The following is a 21634-nucleotide window of genomic DNA, read 5'->3' as shown; positions in this document are numbered from 1 at the left end:
TTATTGATGGGAGTTGCTGGAAAAAAACAGCTTTATTGAGTAACTTACCTGTTTCGGTTTGTGGGATTTTTTTTCTCTACCATTTGCTCATCCTTCTGAAAAGGTGGGTTCTAATATGTCTTGTAATTATACCAATTTCTTAACGTAATTAGGTAGTGATTCATGAAGACTTCATTCAGTCCTGTTTCGATCGTCTAAAAGCCTCCTATGATACATTATGTGTGTTGGATGGAGATAAAGACAGTATCAACTGTGCAAGACAAGAAGCAATAAGGATGGTGAGAGTGTTAACTGTTTTAAGAGAGTATATAAATGAGTGTGACAGTGATTACCACGAAGAAAGAACTATTCTGCCTATGTCAAGGTATGTGTGAAAAAGCAGTATCATGGTTTTTATTTCTGTTAAACTGATAGTACTATTATCCTTGGGATTTTTACAGTCTAAATGGTTTCTATTCAAGAAAGGGCTTCATGGTGTTTCAGAATTCCATTTCCTTCGCTAATACATGAAACTGTATTAAAAAAAAAATAATTAAAGATCAGGAAAATACAAATATATATGAAAAGGACAGCAGGCCTAAGAATAAACTTGGTGGTTTTTTCCGCAACTAGCACAATGTACCTTGAGGCTCAATTGTTTTGGATATAGTTCTTTATTTCAGATGATTACTTAAAAGCAATACTGTTTTTTACATTAGCATTGGCAAAGTTTTTTTGTTTCTCATAGTCTTATTATACAAAAACATGTTATGAATGTATACATTCACCTTCCAGAATTTACAGAGATCTCAATCTTACTTTGCAAGATTAAATTTTTAATTATCTCTATGTGAAATATTCTGTAAGCTCCTCACAAGAAGGGGGAGAACAGTACTTTAAAGTATATTTATTTTCTGTACACCTTCACTCTTCTTGTCCTTGAGTGAAAACACCTTAAATCCTTGGTATCTCTATGGATTTATCATGCAGCTAACATTTTTTTAAACACAGTGGAGGTTTTTTGTCCACTTATTTTAAATGCTCTTTGTCAAAAGAAATGAAGCGATTGCTGTTTCTTCATGGTGTGTTACTAATTTGCAGTGTTGCTACAGCTTTTTTACTGCATATATTGATTGATTTAGTCCTAACAAAATTTTCTTGTTGATTGTGGTTATGTCTTTTTTATATATATATGTCTTATTTGAGTAGACTAATCTTTCACAGGCCTTGTTAGCAAGGAGCTTTATGAGGAGTATTTGCCTTTTGATACATGAGATTAGTTTGTTGGGCTTATCTGGGCACATCTTTCCTAATGAGCTCCCTGCCATTGTAGGGAAAGTGATCACTGCTAATGTGAAACCTTCTCTTCCTTTTTTGACCACTTTAAACTTTTTTTAAAAGATTGTGATTTTAAAAACTGGAATTTTAGTATAAAACTTATAACAGCTTTTGACAGAAGGCATTAAGGCTCAGCTACCTTATGGCTTTTTCTGATCTTGGTGTATTTAAAGCTTGAGTTGCTTTGCTAAAAGAGCAAAACATCGTTGCCAGTCTGATTAAGCTTTGTTTGCTCATTTTGGTCAGGAAGTTACAAGACAGAGAAAAGATCTAAAACTTTTCAAGAGACTTCTAAAATTTCTGTCACTGTTCCTAACCTGACTGCAAATTTGACCATATGACTAATGCATTTATACTGAGTGTGGTTTCTTGAAAGATTCTGTGTATGTTGTTGTCATAGTTGGTGGGGCTTTCATAAAATCTTACACTGGGAAATACCATGTAAAGATTTGATGTTGAAATACCTGCTACAAAAAATGCAGGAGGGAAAAGAATTTATTTCACGAGGGCAAATATAACTTTGGCTGGTTTGTTTATTTTCAGAGCTTTCCGTGGTAAACATATCACACTTGTAGTTCGTTTTCCAAACCAAGGCCGGCAGGTGGAAGATTTGGATATTTGGTCTCACACAAATGACACGATTGGCCAAGTCCGGCGTTGCATCCTCAATCGCATTAAAGCCAACAGTGCACACACAAAAGTAGAGCTGTTCATTGGGGGTGAGCTGGTAGATCCTGCAGATGACAGAAAATTAATTGGGCAGCTGAATCTCAAAGATAAAACGGTAAGTGTTGCAGGCTGAGTATTTACGTCATTTCAGATGTTCCTTCTCTTTCGTAAATGCTTGAAAAATAACATGCATTGCATCATTTATTTTTGTGAAATAATTCCATACTTCCTTCTTATGACAATAACATTATATTGAGATGCTTATTTGGTAAAGAATCTTAACTTTTGGAGAGTATTAAAACTATGATTGTGTTTTTCAGCTAATTACAGCCAAGCTTACACAGATAAATTCTAATATGCCCTCAAGTCCAGATAGTTCTTCTGACTCTTCAACTGGTTCTCCGGGCAACCACGGCAATCACTACAGTGATGGTCCAAATCCAGAAGTTGAAAGCTGTTTACCTGGAGTGGTAAGCATTTTCTGAAATTAACAGTTCAAATATGTTTTTTCTTACACTTTGTCTTTGGCTAACAATTTTTATGGGTTTTTTTTGTTTTTTTTTAATTTGCTTATTTTAAGATCATGTCACTGCATCCTCGATACATCTCTTTTCTTTGGCAAGTTGCAGACTTGGGCAGTAGTCTAAATATGCCACCTCTTAGAGATGGAGCTCGTGTTCTTATGAAGCTCATGCCACCAGGTAAAACTTAACTTTATGCTTCTTTTTATCTTGTAATATGCTGTATACTAATTTCTTACCTGATACATAAAAGTGAAGATGGGGAGTATTTTCTACTTTCTGGTAATTTATTGATACTGTAATTCATTACTTTTATCCTAATTAGGACTGTAAAAGATTTCTCATGTAGTTATTTCTTGTCTGCTATATAAAGTTGCATAGTTTGCAGTTGGTACTGGGGTTCAGTGCCACAGTGCAGTGAAAATGGGGATCATTGTATTTTAAAGTGGCTTTGTAGCACTGCTTTAATAGGACCACTTTTGACTGTAATAATCATTGGATAACACTCTGTAGTCTGATTTTGTCTGTAAGTTTTTGCAACTGTTCTGGTACACTTAAAATTTTTCAGATTTAGAATTGTAAATAGTACTGGCTTGTTGGTGTGGAGTACTTTTGCTGCAAAATACTTATAAATTGTGTTTTTATTGCAGATAACACTACGGTCGAGAAACTAAGAGCAATTTGTTTAGATCATGCAAAGCTTGGAGAAAGCAGCCTTAGTCCATCCCTTGATTCTCTATTCTTTGGTCCTTCTGCCTCACAAGTGCTGTACCTAACAGAGGTTTGTGATGCTTTGCCTGTTCTTTAAAAATTGTCAGTGCTTTCTGTGGCAATCCTCTCTATAACATTACAGAAGCCTAAAGACCAAATTCTGGCTTGAAATTAACAATCAAAATACTTAAAAATTTACTGGCATAATCATGTGTATGGCCAGTGCTGTCAAAGCAATACTTACGTAGTATTGCTGCAAAAATCTTACGTTCAGTCATCTATATCCAAGCTGGTGCATTTCCATTAGATAACTTTGTATTTTCTTCTACAGGTAGTTTATGCCTTGTTAATGCCTGCCAGTGCACCTCTGGGAGAAGATGCCAGTGACTTCCAATACAACTTCCTGAAAAGTGGTGGTTTGCCTCTTGTGCTGAGCATGCTGACCAGAAATAACTTCCTGCCAAATGCGGATATGGAAACTCGAAGGGGTGCCTACCTTAATGCTCTAAAAATAGCCAAATTATTGCTAACAGCAATTGGATACGGCCACGTTCGAGCTGTGGCAGAAGCTTGTCAGCCAGTTGTGGAAGGCACAAGTACAATTTCACCGGTAATATATGTCTTTCTTGCTGGAAATAGCAATGTGCTCTGTGTTTTATAATGCGTGCAGCAACGTCTCTTTACTTTTCATTGGTAGTCGATTCTTTGAGTGTGTTGCATATCAAGAATTCACCGTACTTTCAGATAATGTTTTACAATTCTAAAAAAAAGATCAATTTACTAAACAAATCCTTTTTCTGGGTGATTGTAAAAAGTTACGTGTGAGATGCACTTGCTCTGTATATGATTTTCAGTGGTTTGCATGGTTGTCGGTACAGGTAACAGCATTTTTAATCCTGTTCATCTTTCTGGACAAAACGTCCAGCCCACAGCAGGATAAACACACCATGTGATGTGTGAGCAGCTGGCTCACAGGTTGGGCACAAAGGGCTGTAGAGAATGGTGAAATCAGACTGGTGACCTGTCACAGGTGGGGTTCTGCAGGGCTCCATCCTCTCCAACATCTTCATAAATGACTTGGACGCAGGACTGGAAGGGATAATGAGCAAGTTTGCAGATAGCACAAAAAGTGGGAGGAGCTGTTGGTTCCCTGGAGGGCAGGGAGGCAACAAATCAGAGGTCTGGGAAATCATCAGCAGTATGGAGTTCAACAAAGCCTAGTGCCAGATTCTCCACCTGGGATGGGGCAACTCTTGGATATATGGACACACTGAGGAATGCGATGCTGGAAAACAGTGACACAAAAAAGGAAGCAGGGTGTCGTGCTTGATGGCCAGTTGAATATGAGTCAGCAGTGCCCTGGCAGCCAGGGGAACATCCGTATCCTGAGGGACATGAGGCCCAGCATCGCCAGCTGAGGCAGGGAGGGGATTGTACCACTCTGGGCTGGGGCAGCCTCACCTCGAGTGCTGGGGACAGCTTTGGGCACCACAATGTAAGAAGGATATGAAGCTTTTAGGGAGCATCCAAAGGAAGGCCACAGGGGTGGCCTTTGAGGGGAAGCTGTATGAGGAGCTGCTGAGGTCACTTGGTCTGTTCAGCCTGGAGGAGACTGAGGTGAGACCTCACTGCAGTTGCAACTTCATCGTGTGGGGAGGAGGAGGGACAGGCACTGATCTCTGCTCTGTGGTGACAGTGACAGACCCCAGGAAATGGCCTGAAGTTGTGTCAGGAGAGTTTTAGGTTGGATGTCAGAAAAAGGTTCTTCCCCCAGAGGGTGGTTGGGCACTGAACAGGCTCCCCAGGGCAGTGATCACAGCACCAGCCTGACAGAGCTCAAGGAGTGTTTGGATAATACTCTCAGGCACATGGTGTGACTCCTGGGGATGGCTCTATGCAGTGCCAGGAGTGGGACTTGTATGATCCTTGTGAGGTCCTTCCAACTCGCATTTTCTGTGTTAAATGGGAATTCCCCATTTGTGAAGTTCCATCCCAAATAGTTGCTTGATCTATCAACCTGTACTCAAGAATACACAGAGAACCTGACTTCAGAGCACTCTGTTCCACAGTATTCACTAAGTTCCACCTCTGAACCAGAGAAGTACATTCCCCTTAAATCTCTGTTCTGGTTAGCTGCATCTCTTGGAAGATACATAATTAATTCTTTATCAAGTAAATCAGATCTCTTAATGATTACAAAGAAGTGAAGATCCCTTTTTATGTCTGATGTGAGAGTATAATAGGAATATATTAAGGCAGACATGATTGCCACCCTGTCTTTCGTCTGTTTAAAATGAGTGAATTTGACTGCCCTGTTTCTTACAGCAGTTATTTAAAGGGCAGTTTGGAACACACATTGCATCACTTGAGTCTTGAAGTATTGTTTGAAACAGACTTAGGCTGACTTCTTAGGAGGTATTAACATTTATCCGCAACTGCTGACTTTCACTATTTAGAGTTGCAAACATCTGATTTAATAATAACTGACTTGTTGGAAAAAAACATTGTTGTTCTTGCTGTCACCATCATCCTCTTTGAGGGACTTTGGTATTTTTTATTCACCTGGGGTGCAGGTGAGATTTGTTAAAACCTTTCATTTCTCTTACCTAAAGCATAAACACCAAAATATAACTTTCTGTCTTGGCTTTCCATCAATATTTAAGAGAAGGAGGCAACCAAGGTTATATGTCTGTAGTTTTTCAGCTATTGGTCTGTTGCTGTCACTAGTACCTTTAAAATTGTTGCTTTCTTCCTTGTTTTCATAGAAGGTTGAATTAATAATGTTAAATACAGTGTTCTAGTACACAGAACTGATTTACCCCATGTATATTGCTGTTGATCACTTCCAATAGCATCCAATAGCTGATTGACTGTTAGTCTTCAGTGAAGGCTCTGTGACTTTACTCCCTGAATCAGGTGTCTTAGTGAAGCTGACAAAGCAAGGGATGTGACCCACAGCAGCCTCACAGTGTGTCTTTTGAGCAGCATTTGAGATGGGCTTTTTGAATGAACTGGTGCAGGAAAATGAAAAAACTCTTCCATTTTAAGTTGTAACTCCAGCACACCATCTTTTGTTTGTCTGTGAGAAGGAAACAATCATTTCAGGTTTTGTCAAAACTATGAAGGTCTGGCAGATTAAGAAGAGAGGGATCTGTGCTTAAACCAGTACAAAAAAAAGATAAAAACTTGTCTTGTTGTTTCTATTTTGAAAATATTTTAAAAAACAGAAGGGACAATTTAGAACAGGATTCTTCAAGAGTAACTTAACTCAAATGTTCAAAATGTACTTCGGTATAATAAAAACTGCAGCTGTATTCTGGACAATCTTACCTAATCCAGAGGGAGACCCAGTGTTTTACCAAACCCTTTCTTTCCCACATCTACTGAAAGGGAAGGAGGCATTGTAACAGAAAAAAGTTCTGTTAACTTGAAGTAATCTGATCAATAAACAATTCCCCAAAGTTAATAAGTTTTGAGCAAGTGCCTTTCCTTATAACTGCCTGTACTCTGTGATCTTACACTGCAGCATAGTGTCTTCAGATGTGATGGTATCTGTTTGAAAATAAGGTTTATTTATGTTGGCCTTTGCACTAAGTAATTTTCCTTCCAAGATCTTACCTACTTCAACCAAACCTTTCCAAGTAACTTTAGATCTTCGTATCTTTTTGCTTTTTTTTCCCATGTAAAAGTAAGTATGAGAAATACTTTCTTCCAGATAAACCAGGCTACGCATGACCAGGCAGTGGTGCTACAAAATGCCCTACAAAACATTCCTAATCCAACTTCAGAATGCATGCTGAGAAATGTAGCAATACGTCTTGCACAGCAAATATCTGATGAGGTTGGTGAATTCCTTTCTGTATCATCTTTTTCCTTATAGCATCTTTTCTATTTTCTTAATCCTTGAATTTGTTGCTTTGTAAGACACAGATTTTCCTTTTAAAATGTTTTAGGTTATAGTTATATGAAAGAGAAAAATCTCAAATCATTACCAGTGTATCTTTTTATATTGAAGATGCATTAATGACAGAAATGAAAAACTCAGGCTAAACAATGTGCTTTGCAAGCGTAGTGGTCTTATGTGTATGGTGTGGCTAAAGCCCATTTGGATCTGGAATCAGGAGTCGTGTTAGTGAACACATTAGTGAATTCAGCTGAATTCAGCAGGAGCTAAAATCACAGCTGCTTTAACTTCCCCTTCCGCATGCATCTGGATCCCTCGGTTTCCAGGGAGGAAACCATAGGTATGGTGCTTCTGTACTGTATAGCATATCTGCAAAGCCATCTCCAAAGCACTTCTGAGATATCTAGATAGAAGATAATATTGTATTCTCATCTTGGTGTTGACAAGTGCACTATCCCTTGAGAACAAAGGGCAGTGTCTAAAGAAAACACAATGTGCTGCACTGAAAGACTGAGCCTCCTGCCTTCCATCAGTGGTGGTTTTGCATCCATAGTGTAAAATCAGCCAATTGAACTCTGATTTAATCAAATTTCTTCTGTAGAAGAACTCTCTTTTGAGGTGAGATGTGAAGAAAGGTTTTTTAATTCTGCCTCTGTCTTTCTTAGAGGCCTGCTAATAAATAAATAGACTATTTTTCTTTCACCAAGCACATCAAAGCAAACAAAATCTGAATGTGTTTGACAGTATTGCTGTGGAAGATTTGTCTATAATTTTCTGAAATGATGCATACTGCTGTAGAACTAAATTTCATACGTCTTGTAGTTGCCTTTGAAAGGTTTTTCTCTTTTTCATGTTTTGATGGTCAAAGACTCTTTTCAGTGGATCTCACAATTTTTAAAAAAATTAATCTGACATAATTTCAATAGGCCGGAGAGAAGACCTTAGCACAGAGAGGAATCACTCACCTTTTTGAAAAATGTTGATACTTAAAGATTGTGAAACTACAATGAGATAAAAAAAACACTCTTATTTTTCTTGTGGCGCTGTTGCTGTAAGATTGCTTTGCTTGTGACAAAGATGAAATGCCTTTTATTTTTCTTGTGAATACTGTTAATGTCCATATCAGTACAAGAATGAAGATCGTTCAGGTTTACTGATGCAGATACCTAACTAGCTCAGCTTCTGAGAGTCCCCTTTTTTGTTGTCTAAGCATTAGAGAAATTAAACTTGAAATCCTTGAGAACTGTCTGCCATCTGCTTTTAGAGGTTACCTATTTTTTTTGACAATTCTGTTTTGGATATAAACTTCAGATAAGTTTGGTAGTGTTTTTTAAAAGTTGTTGTGAACCATAAATAATAGCAGTTGTAATATGTTTTGTAATGTGTGTATATCAGTAGAAACTACTGGATGTTAACTCAGACCATGCACAAAGTACTGAAGAGTGACTTTGCATTCATTAAATAGATGAGTTGTGTTCTTGTTCATGTTCAACCCTCTGTGTCTTGGACATGAGGAAAACCCTTTATATCACATACTTGATAACATCAGTGTGTTTAAGCTGGCTATCAGCTAGCACAGCCTGGGGAGAAACCCTAAAATAAGGTCAACTTTTTACATTGCTTTAGAGGCTGGCTGCCTTCCAGATGAATGCTTGGTGGTTTCTTGGGGTTTTTCTCCTAAATAAAGAAGGTTTTAGCATTGAAATTGGTAGTTTGTGCTAAGCCTTAGAATCAGTTGCCTACATCCTACTTTATAAAATGAAATTTTACATAAATGAAGTATAAATACTCTTGAAGATATATCATCTGTTTTCTATTTAAGAAAAAAAAATCTTTGTTTTAACATTTTAAATCTTAAATTTTCTGTGAAATACATTTGTGGGAATTTAGAATCCATTGTAATGTTATTTGCAGCTGTAATTTAATGCTGCTTTAGTTACTTTCTCTTTTTTTTTCAGGCTTCAAAATACATCCCTGACATCTGTGTTATCAGGGCAGTACAAAAAATTGTTTGGGCATCAGGTTGTGGGTCAGTTCAGCTGGTTTTCAGCTCAAATGAGGAAATTAGTAAAATCTATGAGAAGGTAAGAATTCGTGAACAACTCCTTTTCTGTATAACTGTTTGTTTCTCTACAAAAGGGAATGTTGACCTGGTCAGGATTAGATTGTGATGAGCTTTTAGGTGGATACAATCATGTATTTCAGAATCTAGTACATGTAATGCATTGTCATAATGCAGCTTAATTTTCTATTCCAAATTCCTTTTCTCAGTAACTGTTGAATTGTAACTTGAATCTGGTGTCAGTTCAAAAATGCACCAGCTCTGTAACTGCTTTAATATGTTTTCAGACCAGTTAGATTCTGCATCTAAATAAGGGACAAGCATTTCCTGCAATGCTAATTTGTCTAGTCTTCAAACTTAAAAGATCTGTTCTACAGAAGTGATTCAAAGCATATGTGCAGTCTAGAATGAGAAAGAGCAAAGTGATGTGAGAAGCATTGGGAAAAAAGATTTAATTGCTAATTCTGTATGACTTTTCTTCTTTTATTCATGGTTTCACATGTGGTTTACACAAATTGTTTGGAGCTGGGAGTTCTATATCAATAGATTATCACACATCTTGTGTTTAAGGTAATGTTGCTTACAGTTACAGGAAATAACAGTCTGGATTTGGACAGTGATGTAAAGAAAACATCTTCCTTTTTTTTGTCTTGTAAAATCAGGTTTAGTACTAATCAATACTTGCCTGAGAGTAAAAGGAAAAGGAATACGTAGGGAGGCTTAATTCTTGGTGTATTTGCTGTTGTGTTTAAACGATCATTTGATCATTTAAAGATCAAATTTAAAGAAAGAAGGATATTTACTTCAGCAAAATGCAACACCTCGCCATTACCCTTCATAGGGTTATAATGTCATCTGCTTCTATTGCTGTGAGCATGACTTCTTCATGAAATAAATTGGGGTTTGGGGGCTTTTTTAGATGACAGTTGCATATAAAACATGGTTTAGGTCATGTGACAGTCCAGGCACACAAATATAAGCTCTTATATCTATACATGGGATGCTTTAAGAGCAGCAGTGCACTAGAGAAAGTATACCTAAAAGAAAACAGACCTAAATGTGCTTTTTTAACATTCTTCTGGGTAAAAATCGTACAGTTAAGTTCTGTAAAAATACTTTGAGGTAATGGAAGTTTTGAAAGAGGTGAAATTTAATCTGTGAGTTAGTGATCACCCTTCAGATGATTTTGTGGGATTTTCATTTTTGGTTTTTTTGTTTTTATTCTTAATGACACTTATATGGACATCTGTAATAAATGGCAGCTGCATTTGGTTTCTGCTATACAAAAGGGAAATAAAAATTGAAAGGGAAAAATTGGAAATTCAAAAGAGGAAGGAATTTCAGAAGTAATAAGAACGGGAAATAAAGTACCCTTTGTTAATATAATATTAAAAGAGAGGAAAGTATCCTAGAAATAGAGGAATATCATGGAAGAAAATACACAGTGTAAGAGAACCATATATGGTTATAAATTATAGGAAGCAATTTCTGTGATGGCTTTATAAAGACTGAATATAATGATGTACAGACCCCCAGCTCTGGGTGCCTGAGTGCAGAGAAGTACTTTATTGAGTATAAAATGCACTTTGCCTTTCTTCTGGGTCCCTGCAGCAGTACAGAAATAACTTTCTAACCAGGGCTTCAGTGCAAAGCAGGTGCAGTTCTGGACTTGCTGAAGGCATTCTGTATTTAGTTTCTGATCTCAAATTGTGTCAGAATTGCCACATCCTCCCGCTGCAGTGCAGTGACTGCCTCTGTTTTTTTATTTGTTATTTGTTTTATTTATTTGCATAGACAAAATAGTGTTTGTTGCCAGAGTGAGGCATATTTTGGCCTGTTCACAATTAGTTCTCTCCTCTGCATTGTAATCCCTTCTTTCTGCCTAGTTATACTTGATACCTTTCCACATATAAAACAAATATTTAATGACTCTATTTAATGAGACCAACCTGCACTCATGATTTATAAACAATAAATTGAGACCTGCTCACATTTGGTTTCTTTGGAACTTCTTGAATATTATTACTTCTAGATGCAGGAGAGGGTTTGCCATTATTCTCAAAATATTTAGTTTGAAAAGATGTACCAAAATCAACTCAATTAATTCAAGTGTTTAGTTTAAGAAGTAATCTATGCACCAATTAGCAGTAATACTATTTTCTATGTCAAAAATCACCACAGCAGCTTTGTTTAAAACTTGAACAGCACTTTCATGTTTCTGGAAAATAGCAAAGTGATTAATAAATTCTAGCAGTACTAAAAATCCTTTGGTCTAGTAAGTTGTGAGTGTCAAAGCCTTGTAAAACTGGATTGATGAATTAATTACACAGCATTATGGCTGTTCTCTGTTTAAGCAGTGAGAGTTTTCCAAGCTTTAAACTCCATGTTTTGAGAGGTAAAGAAAAACAAAACCCCAGATGTAAACAGAGAAAAAAATGACAGTACTAACTAATGTAACTCTGACAGTACTAACTGATGTAACTTGCCCACAAGCTTCCTATTGAACTTCTATCTCCATAAGTTCATGGTTGGAATCCTTCTGTGAGAAGCACAATTCTCAAGTCATCCCACACAGTGCTTTGGCTCGGATCTGAGTGCATAAAATCCCTGACGCTGATAATCACTTAGTGTACAAAGCTGTGGTTTGTGTTTGCGTTTAGTGATATACCTTGGAGCCAGTTGGGTTTCTTGGGATTGTTTTATGTACCCACTTTGTGCACTCTTGTTTGTTTTCACAGACAAATGCAGGAAATGAGCCAGACATGGAAGATGAACAAGTTTGCTGTGAAGCACTGGAGGTGATGACCCTGTGCTTTGCTTTGATTCCAACGGCACTGGATGCACTCAGTAAAGAGAAGGCGTGGCAGACGTTTATTATTGATTTACTATTGCACTGTCACAGCAAGTAAGTTTGGTCACATTTATTATTTTACAATTCAAAATGAAATAAAAATGAAATAAAGCCTAAATGCAGAGCAGTGGATTCAGCCCATCTGAAATTGTGATGTAAAGTATTGGCGTGGGTGTTTCCAGAAACCATCCAGGTGGAAAGTTGTTATATGCTATTAAACTTGGTTGCCAGTGCTTACTAGAGAGTTAACTTTGATTTTTTAAGATACTGTTGTTCCATGAATATTTTAACTTTTCATTGAGAAATGAAAGAGATCTGAAATTAGTAGCGTCTTAAGCCTTTCAGTATGTTTTAAAGGGAGTCAGATTTTGGTGCTCTCAGATGAATGGGGTCAGAATTCGAGCAGGATTTGTGTTTTGGGGGTTTTGACTTTTCTGGATAAACAGGTTGAAAAGTCTTATGTTTAGGAATATTTGCCTTAACAAAAGGATCAATAGTATCATCAGAGCATCTCTTCCATGTGAACTCTTTGCACACATTGGTGAAACTGTGGAGAGTTACCAGAAATACCATAAGCTTTATTAGTTTGCAACCTGTGGTACAGGGTGTTGAACTTTCAGTTTCACTGAAGCTTCCTTTTATCACTCACTGTATGGAAAAATAGTTCATACAGTCAGTATAAGAAGCTACCACTGAGCTGTTTTCTCTCATAGGCCTGTAAAACTTGTGATAAATATTATAATCTCACTTCAAATGGTGCAACTGTTCATTGTTACAAGATAGAACAGCATAAACATGAGTGAAAACAGAGGACTGCTTTGTAAATGAGAATGGTGAAGTTGAACTAAACTGCTAAAAAGTTCTTCTTCTGAATTAATGTGGAAACAAATCAGTATTTGCAGTGCAGAGAAAGTTTAACAAATACCAGTCAGAACTCTGAATATCCTTCCACAACTATTGTTCTCTAATCTCCTATGCTCAAACAGAGGACAATGTCAGCAAAAATATGCATGTGAGAAAATATTTTTGTACGCCATAAAAGACTAAGAAGATGGCCAAGTTCAGATCTCACAAATAAGATCTTTATAGGAAAGATCAGATAGATTGTTTGTTTTTTAGAGTTTGACTGGGACTTCAGTTTCCTCAGAGCATAACCATTCTACCTCTAAACTGATAAACAGAATGCAAAGTGTTTAATACTAAATGCTGGAGTAGTTTTTCTCCTACAAGGTAATTGATTTTATAGGATCTCCTCTGAAAGGAACACTGGCTTAGTTAAGAGGAGATAGCCAAACAGTCCTAAATAATCCTGGAACCCAGAAGTACTCTGCTGATTCCTGTGAAGTGTTTGGTGGCCACATGTATGTGGCCTAAATGCATTAAAATTCTTTGTGCTGGTGTAAAGCAATGGCACTTACACCTACTGAAGAGACTGTCGTCTATTAACTGTACAGAAACCCGTGTCCTGGAGCTCTCAGTGGGGCAGGATTCAGGTTGCCAGCCTTAAGGGAGGTGCTTGACCTCCAGCTGTTTCTCCTGTGGAGTGTGAGTTCACTGTGCAGCTCCTGTCTGTGTGCCAGCTCTGTGCTGTCATCATGTGTCCAAAACAGCATGAGATGCCTGTGCTCAGGCAGCTGCATCCCTCTCATGATTCCTTAAGAGCTCTTAGATTGTTACAGCTTCACAGAAATGTAATACTTGTATTCAAACACTGCATACTCCTCAGAAACATAACTCTTTGAGACATGTCACATTGGTCACATTTCTCATTATAGGAAAATACCACCTTTATCTATTTCATTCTGCCTTCAAGTGCGCAGCCCTGAGGAGTGTCTATGTGATTTGTCCCCAGCAGTTGAAGGATTTTATCTTAAAATTACTTTCTGTGAGATGTTCTACAAAAACGTCGGCTCAGCAATCAGATCCCTTAAAATGTCAATTATTGTAAAGAGCAAAACAGACCAGCCCCACCCCACAGTCTGCTGCAACTCAGAGAACTTGCAAAGATCAGGGAAGGGTGACAAGGAGATCAAAGCTCTGTGATGACTTCCATCTGAGGAACAGCTGAATAGCTGGGGGCACTTCATACTGGAGGAGAGATGAATGGTGGGAGGAGAATACTACAGAGACCCTTAAAATCAGAAGTAGCAAAGGGAGAACAAATGGAGAGCTGTGTTTCTTTGTATAAAACCTTCTTGAGCATAACATTTAAGCGGTGCAAACCTTCAGTTTGGAAATGGTTTGAGGGATTCTTTCATGAACTTGTCCATTGAGGGCTATGAAATACTGCTCCTGGTGGTCTTCTTGAACCACAGATTGTTAGAAGAAGAACATTCTGGAGAAGTATCACTGCATGATTCCTTCTTCTCGTGCGGTTTGCTTTGTGCATGGTAGCACAGATGGGTGCTCAGCCAGGTGCATCTTTGCTCTGACCTCAAGGTCATCCTTCTGTGGCTTTGAAATCGCAGTTAACTATACATGAAAAAGCTCTGAAGGGAATAGGGTTTTTTGGTGTGCTTTCCACCCTGACTCCATGGGTACGAAACAAAGACAGCCACACCAAACAGACACTGCAAAACTCAGTTTTTCATATGTTGAGATACTTCCATAAAATCATTCATTCAGCATTCATTTGTAGTTTCTTCCCACACAAAAAGAGTTGTTCCTAACAGTTTTTACAAGGCATACTGCTCAGACAATTAATCCTACAACTTGAAAGAATAGGATTTGCCTTAAATATTTTTTTAATTGAAGCTTGTCCAATCCTGTATTGCTCTAGTGATTAAATTAGTTTCTGAGGTGGAAAATTTCCTTTAATTATAGCCACTTGAATTTTCAGGAGGATCAGCATCTTTCACATCTTACTCTAATGATACATTTTGATCGCTTCGAAGATACTCAGCAAATTGCTGCAATGACACATAGAAGTAGTTTTACTGGAGTAGTTCTGGTTTGTCTTACCAGGTACAGCTGGTGCTCGATTAGGAAAAAATATTTAGGATTGCAAATTGTTGTGTTGTGCAATATTTGCTGTCAGTTGTAGAGGTGTAGTGGTTAGGTGTTTCTGAGTTTCTTTTTCTTTTACCTTTGAATATTTGATTTGTGGAACAGGTTTTGTAATATAATTCATGCATCTGAAATTTCACTACAAGGAGAAATAATATGATGGGTAGTGAATAATTAAACTATTCCTGTTTCATACGTTATGTTCAGTTTTAGAAAATGGCATTAAGCAGATAAACACAAATTTAATTAATGTTTTGTTTGGATAGGGAGATTGAATTTAATGTTTCTATTAAATTATTTCCAGAACCGTTCGTCAGATGGCACAGGAGCAATTCTTTTTAATGGCTACCAGGTGTTGTATGGGACAGAGACCTCTCCTTTTCTTCATTACCCTGCTGTTTACTGTTCTAGGGGTAAGTTTTCAGAGATAAAGTCTTCAGTATGGAAGTATCTGTAAAAAGTAATAGGACAAAACACCTTCAAGAAAAGAAAAATTGCTATTAATAACAGTCACTAAAATATAGATTGCTTCTGACCTACAGGCAAACAGCACAGATGATTTCCATTTGAGCTAGATCAGAGGAAAAGGGACTCTTTTGCTTTTTCTGATCAGAACATGAACAATAGGCTTTAATGTCTGCATTTGATCTTTGGTGATCACTAATCTTTAAGTAAAAATCATCAGCAGGTTAGAGAGATACCTACAATTAGTACCTTCTACGGAACCTGCCAGGCTTTTCAGCTCTCATGCTCATGGCTCTTGAACATTTGAACAAAAGTTATGATTTGGTTTTCTTTTTCCCATTCAGATATAGAAATTGCTACTAAAATAGTTGGGAAGTCATTCATTAGCAGATAAATACAATTTTAAATTTCTAAAAGGTTAAAAATTACCTTACACTTGTTTTATGTTTACTGCAAGATTTAGGGAAAATATGTTGGTGTTGTACTGTTAGTAGAAGCGTGTATAAATTCTCTTTTGCTTTTGGTTTACACAGAGCACTGCAAGAGAGAGAGCTAAGCATTCTGGAGACTACTTCACCCTCTTAAGACATCTTCTTAACTATGCTTACAACAGTAATATTAACGTACCCAATGCTGAAGTTCTTCTTAATAATGAAATTGACTGGCTAAAGAGAATCAGGGTAAGTTTCAGGATCAGTTCATTCCTGATAATTAGGGTCTTTTTTTGCTTTGTTGTAAACTGCAGTTCTGAGCTTCTTTGCTATTTGGAGTATCCTAACTTTCTCTTAAATGGCAGGATGAAGTAAAGAGAACAGGGGAAACAGGTGTTGAAGAAACGATCTTAGAGGGTCACCTTGGAGTAACAAAAGAGTTGTTAGCATTCCAGACACCTGAGAAGAAATACCATATTGGTTGTGAAAAGGGAGGTGCTAATCTCATTAAAGTAAGTTAAAGTTTTTTGACCCCTGGAGGGGATTTTTTTTTGTCTTTGTGAGGTTTTAGTGGTTTTTTTGAGGAAGAGGGGATGGATTTTTGGGATTCTTGTTGTTGTTTGTTTTCACCTATAAATAAGTAAAAAAGGCGCGTCACATCTTTGTGGGCTCTATCAATAAAATCCTTTTGATTTGAGTTTAATGTTTTCTTTAAAAATAAATTTTAAAATAAATTTTAAAATTGCATGTTTCATTCGTAAAGTGTCTGTAACATTCTCATTTTTACTGTATTCCAGTACTTGACAAACATCACATAAAGGCAGTGAGCTAGATGAAGGATAGTCCTGTACAGGACTGCTTTTCTTCATTACCCCTGTAATGACTTCCCATTGTTTCCACCCAATATGTTCTTAATTAGTGCTATTAATGCTTAGGGCAGGTTTGAGCAAATGCATCACATCTGAGCATCTCTTTAATCAGACATGTTTTCTTTGTACTTCTGATATTGTAGAGCAGGAGTGTTGGTTTTTCAGCATTAATTAAAAAGTCGCATTGTAGATAATACTGGTTTTGCAAAAGAAATTTTTTATCAATCAAGAACAGTACAGATTTATTTTTAACTTTCAGTAGGGAGGTGGGTTTGCAGGGAACCACTTTAGAATGAAGTTCTTCTGTTCTAAATTTAAAAGCTCTTTATGGTGTTGGTCTCAATTTTACTCTTGTTTTTTTGTTTCGAAGTACCTCTCTGGTTCTCAGACATTCATTTATGTAATAACCCTTACTCTCTTCTAAAATAATTTCCATGGTAACAGGTGATTTATTGTCTTTTTTTTTCAGGAGTTGATAGATGATTTCATCTTCCCAGCATCCAATGTTTATCTACAGTACATGAGGAATGGAGAATTGCCTGCTGAGCAGGCCATACCAGTCTGTAGTTCACCGGCCACTATTAATGCTGGCTTTGAGCTCCTCGTTGCACTAGCAGTTGGATGTGTGCGAAATCTCAAACAGATAGTAGACACATTGACTGAAATGTATTACATAGGTACAGCAATCACTAGTATGTAATACTTTTAATTATCTATTTTCTACTCTTTAATGTATATATCAAGCATAGGTTTTGTTTATATTATCCACTGAACCGAATGCTGAGTTTTTTAGTTCATGGTTTGTTTGTGGCTGCTTTTAATGTTGCAAAATCAGTTTGCCAGCATAGCCTTTACTTGTTTTTCTTTATGCAGTAAATGCACTGATTTGCATTCCATGGTCACATCCAAATTCCAGCCTCAGTCACTTGCACAGCCTGACCCTTCCTGTCTCAATGTCTGACTGCTCCCTTTGTCCATACCAACTGCCAGAAACCTCATTCTGTCTGTATCTTGTACTTCTGTCTCATCGTTTCAGGCTCTTGCTAACTAATCCCAGAGCCTCACCAGGTATCTTCAGCTTAGTTTTAGAGCCAGTCTCTTGGTTGCTCACCTGATTTGTCATCATTGTCCCCACAGATGCAGGTGCTCTGTCCTGCTTCTCTTTTTAGTTCTGAACTCGTTCTTTGCTTGTCATAGTCCTTTTTCAAATTCCTTTTTGGCCTTGTCTCAGCACAGCTCTGCACTGAAAGAACTTTCTCCCTCTCACTTGAGAAAGATTGTAGTGATTGCAGTCTGTTCAAAAACTTGCAAATGCTTCAAAAGCCAATAGTCAAGAGAAACTTGGGCTAATTTTCACAAGGATGGTAAAAACCTTGTTTTCAGCACAGATTATTGTTGTCATAAAAAAAGCATTTCTTAAAAATGATCAAGCAGGAGCGTATTTTCTCCAGCCCTAAAGGGACACTGGAGCCATTCTGCTGTAATATTAACAGGGAAAGGGAAAAAGATCAACAGCCACCAAACAAAATCCAAACACCATCAAATCAAGGAAACCCAAGCTCATATGGTGAGAAAAGCTGGAAGAGTTTGGGTTGTTCAGCCTGGAGAAGAGAAGCATCCAGGGCTACCTTATTGTCACCTTCATTATTTAAAACGTGGCTTTATAAGAAAGATGTAGAAAAAGTTTTGTACCAGGGCCTGTAGTTACAGGACAAGAGGCCATAATTTTAAACAGAGAGTAGATATAGATTGGACACAGGGAAGAAATTCTTCACTATGAGAATGCTGAGACACTGGAACAGGTTGCCCACTTGTTGATACATTCTCCCTGGAAGTGTTCCAGGCCAGGTTAGATGGGGCCCTGAGCAATCTGGTCTAGTGGAAGATATTCTGGCCCATGGCAGGGGTTGGACTAGTTGATCTTTAAAGGTCCTTCCAACCCAAACTATTGTGGGATTTAACAGTGAATTATTACTCAGAGTTCAGCAAATCCATTAGCAGTTAAAAGTAGTATCCAAAAGTGGAAATTGTCCACTGCCTCTCAGAGTGGCAGTGCTACTTGCTTGAGTGGTGCTGTCAGTGAGTCACTTGAGGTTTTTCAGTCTCTTCCTGTTCAGTTCCATCTCAGTTGAAAAAAGGGCAGCTTTATGGTTTTCCCCTCTGCCTCATCATTCTTTCTTCACCCTTTACTATTGGGAAGTAGTGTATTTCTTATCACCTCACAGTTAGGGGGATTTCATGGCATTCCCTTCCATTCAAGTGTTTGATGAGCACAACAGAACACCAGATCTCTGTGGTATGTCAGAGAGAAGAGAGAGCACATGTATGAACTGCGCATGCTCTGGGAATCATATACCAATCTGCTTGTAAATAAATATGCTCTCTTATATTAGAATTTTTTGTGTTAAAACTACAGAGCAGCAGGTTAGCTGAGGTGATCATAAATGTTCTTGAAGAAATGTGAGGGACCTGAGAGAGACGACTCAGGAGGAAAAAATGTATATCAAGTTATATAGATAGCATTTGCTAAAACTGTTTTGCATCCTGGCAAGTAAAATTGAAGCTTAAGTGAAATACTATAATTTTTTTAAGGATTGTAAATTTTTGAGAGTATTATAATTTTTGAAAGGCTTATAAATTGTTTATATATTCTATATTCACTCAGCTGAATTCTTCAGCTAAGACACTTGCTGATACTGAGGAAAGACTTCTGTTGCATATATAACTGGACTAAATTTCTGCCTGTTTACCTTTGTGGTTACACAGTAGAAGAAAATGTTATAATGTTAAGATTACAGATAGAACTGTCCTTCATAGAAGTTGTGTTAATTTTAGCAAGTTTTCTGATGGCACATTGTTTTTTATTAAATTGCAGTATGATACATACTACTAATAATTTTATGCAACTGCCCTCTGTACTGCATCAATGTTCTCTTTATTTCATAACAAAACAGTTCCCTGACCACATTCTGCTCTTTTCTCTTAGCTTGTGAAGCGCTCACAGAATGGGAATATCTGCCCCCTGTTGGGCCTCGACCGCCAAAGGGATTTGTGGGACTGAAGAATGCTGGTGCCACTTGTTATATGAATTCTGTCATTCAGCAGCTGTACATGATTCCAGCCATCAGGAATGGGATTCTTGCAATTGAAGGCACAGGCAGTGATGTAGATGATGACATGTCTGGGGATGAAAAGCAGGACAACGAGGTAAATTTAATTATATAAAATTACCTAATCTTTAAATTGCAATTACTTTTTTTTATGAAAAGGCTATAATAAATTTCAGTTGCTAATCAATCCCTTTGATTTCCACTGATATCTTTGGGGAAAATAGGATAATATTTCATACTTGAATAGGTCTGCTGCTGAAGGGGCACTTCAAAAGATCCAGGTAGCAGGGTTTGCAGAATTCCTCTTCAGGCATTTCTGCTGGAAAGCTCTGCACCTTATTTCTGCCACCACAACTCTGATAATGCAAACACAGACAGTATATTTGGGTTTTCAGCTGAGTATGAAACACCTTAGATTGTTAAATTAAATAAGGGATAAAACTAACTACGAGACAGCTACATATGAAAGTGAATTGCACAAATTTTCTTCTTTCCAGAGTAATGTTGACCCACGAGATGATGTGTTTGGTTATCCACATCAGTATGAAGATAAACCAGCACTGAGCAAAACTGAAGATAGAAAAGAGTACAATATTGGAGTTTTGAGGCATCTCCAAGTAATTTTTGGCCATTTAGCAGCTTCCAGGCTACAGTACTATGTACCAAGAGGGTTTTGGAAACAGTTTAGGTAAGTAGAAAATTGAGTATTGATGTTTGTTCACTGGATCACTGAAGTGAAAAAAAACTAATTGTAGTAGAATGACACTGATGTAAAGTGTAAATTAGCAGGAGTTGTGCAGTTTTATCTGCCTTTCCACCATTCCGTAGAAGTCTGTTAATAAACTAAAGTCTACAGCAGGGTGGTTCTTTCGAATTTTAGCAGATTTTGATAGTGAGACTTTGAATTAAGTACGAAGTTATACCCAGGAGCTTGTTTTTACTTAGCAGAAAGTGACAGGGACAGAACTGCAGGTCATATAGTACATTAAGAGCCAGTAGTTTGGCTCTTCAAGAAGGAAGTGTTAGGAGCTTGAATAATATTCTTCTTCAAAAAGAAATTGTTGGCAAACAAAACAAAAATATTTGACAAAATGTGCTTTTGTTTTCAGACTCTGGGGTGAACCTGTAAATCTACGTGAACAACACGATGCTTTAGAATTTTTTAATTCGTTGGTGGACAGTTTAGATGAAGCTTTAAAAGCTTTGGGCCATCCAGCAATGTTAAGTAAAGTTTTAGGGGGGTCCTTTGCTGATCAGAAGATTTGTCAAGGATGCCCACATCGGTAAGTGTTGAAGATTTTAATCCTTTTTTGTAGAAAAACAGCCCATGTTTGTGGCCTTATAAAAGTAATTAGAGTCAAGAGTGGGCTTTTTGTGTGGGTTTTTTTAAGATTTTGCTACCTTATTTTTTCTACAGCTGAACATTCATTCGTCTACAAGTGCCTTGAAGTACTTAATCATTATTGCTTCTACTTCACAGATAGTGTGTGAAGCATTGTGTATTGATCCAGGCAGGAAAAGAAAAAGCTTTTTCATGTTAAAAGTGAAAACAATTGTTGGAACCAAATGCAATGTAGAAAATTTTAATACCTGGCCAATGGTTGTTGCTGTCTTTGGTTTTCCATAATGTGTGTTTAGAGCTGAGCCAAGTAGGAATCTTCAGTTCCAATGAGTAAAACTGTTCATACTCATCATGTAACCGGTAATTAAGGACAGTG

At 37.3% G+C, this 21634-nt stretch overlaps 1 protein-coding gene across 3 annotated transcripts in view; it reads left to right on the top strand.

The window, feature by feature from the left end:
• USP9X (ubiquitin specific peptidase 9 X-linked) overlaps positions 1-21634 on the top strand; it is a 102380-nt gene that overhangs the window by 57853 nt on the left and 22893 nt on the right. Inside the window, exons 18-33 of one of the 3 annotated variants that reach the window (XM_058847504.1) lie at positions 153-364; positions 1861-2101; positions 2307-2456; positions 2567-2687; positions 3158-3288; positions 3550-3828; positions 6934-7059; positions 9081-9206; positions 11923-12089; positions 15346-15454; positions 16040-16186; positions 16303-16449; positions 17276-17483; positions 19793-20013; positions 20414-20604; positions 21026-21199. In XM_058847504.1, the coding sequence (XP_058703487.1) occupies positions 153-364; positions 1861-2101; positions 2307-2456; positions 2567-2687; positions 3158-3288; positions 3550-3828; positions 6934-7059; positions 9081-9206; positions 11923-12089; positions 15346-15454; positions 16040-16186; positions 16303-16449; positions 17276-17483; positions 19793-20013; positions 20414-20604; positions 21026-21199 (2750 nt within the window). Of the gene's footprint in view, positions 1-152; positions 365-1860; positions 2102-2306; positions 2457-2566; positions 2688-3157; positions 3289-3549; positions 3829-6933; positions 7060-9080; positions 9207-11922; positions 12090-15345; positions 15455-16039; positions 16187-16302; positions 16450-17275; positions 17499-19792; positions 20014-20413; positions 20605-21025; positions 21200-21634 lie in introns of all 3 variants that reach the window. The other 2 variants (XM_058847493.1, XM_058847513.1) reach the window with 2 other exon arrangements.

This window comes from Poecile atricapillus, chromosome 1 (assembly GCF_030490865.1).
Source record: "Poecile atricapillus isolate bPoeAtr1 chromosome 1, bPoeAtr1.hap1, whole genome shotgun sequence".
Classification (NCBI taxonomy): Eukaryota; Metazoa; Chordata; class Aves; order Passeriformes; family Paridae; genus Poecile; species Poecile atricapillus.
The sequence above is the reverse complement of the archived record's forward strand: the minus strand, read 5'-3'. Positions and strand labels throughout refer to the sequence as shown.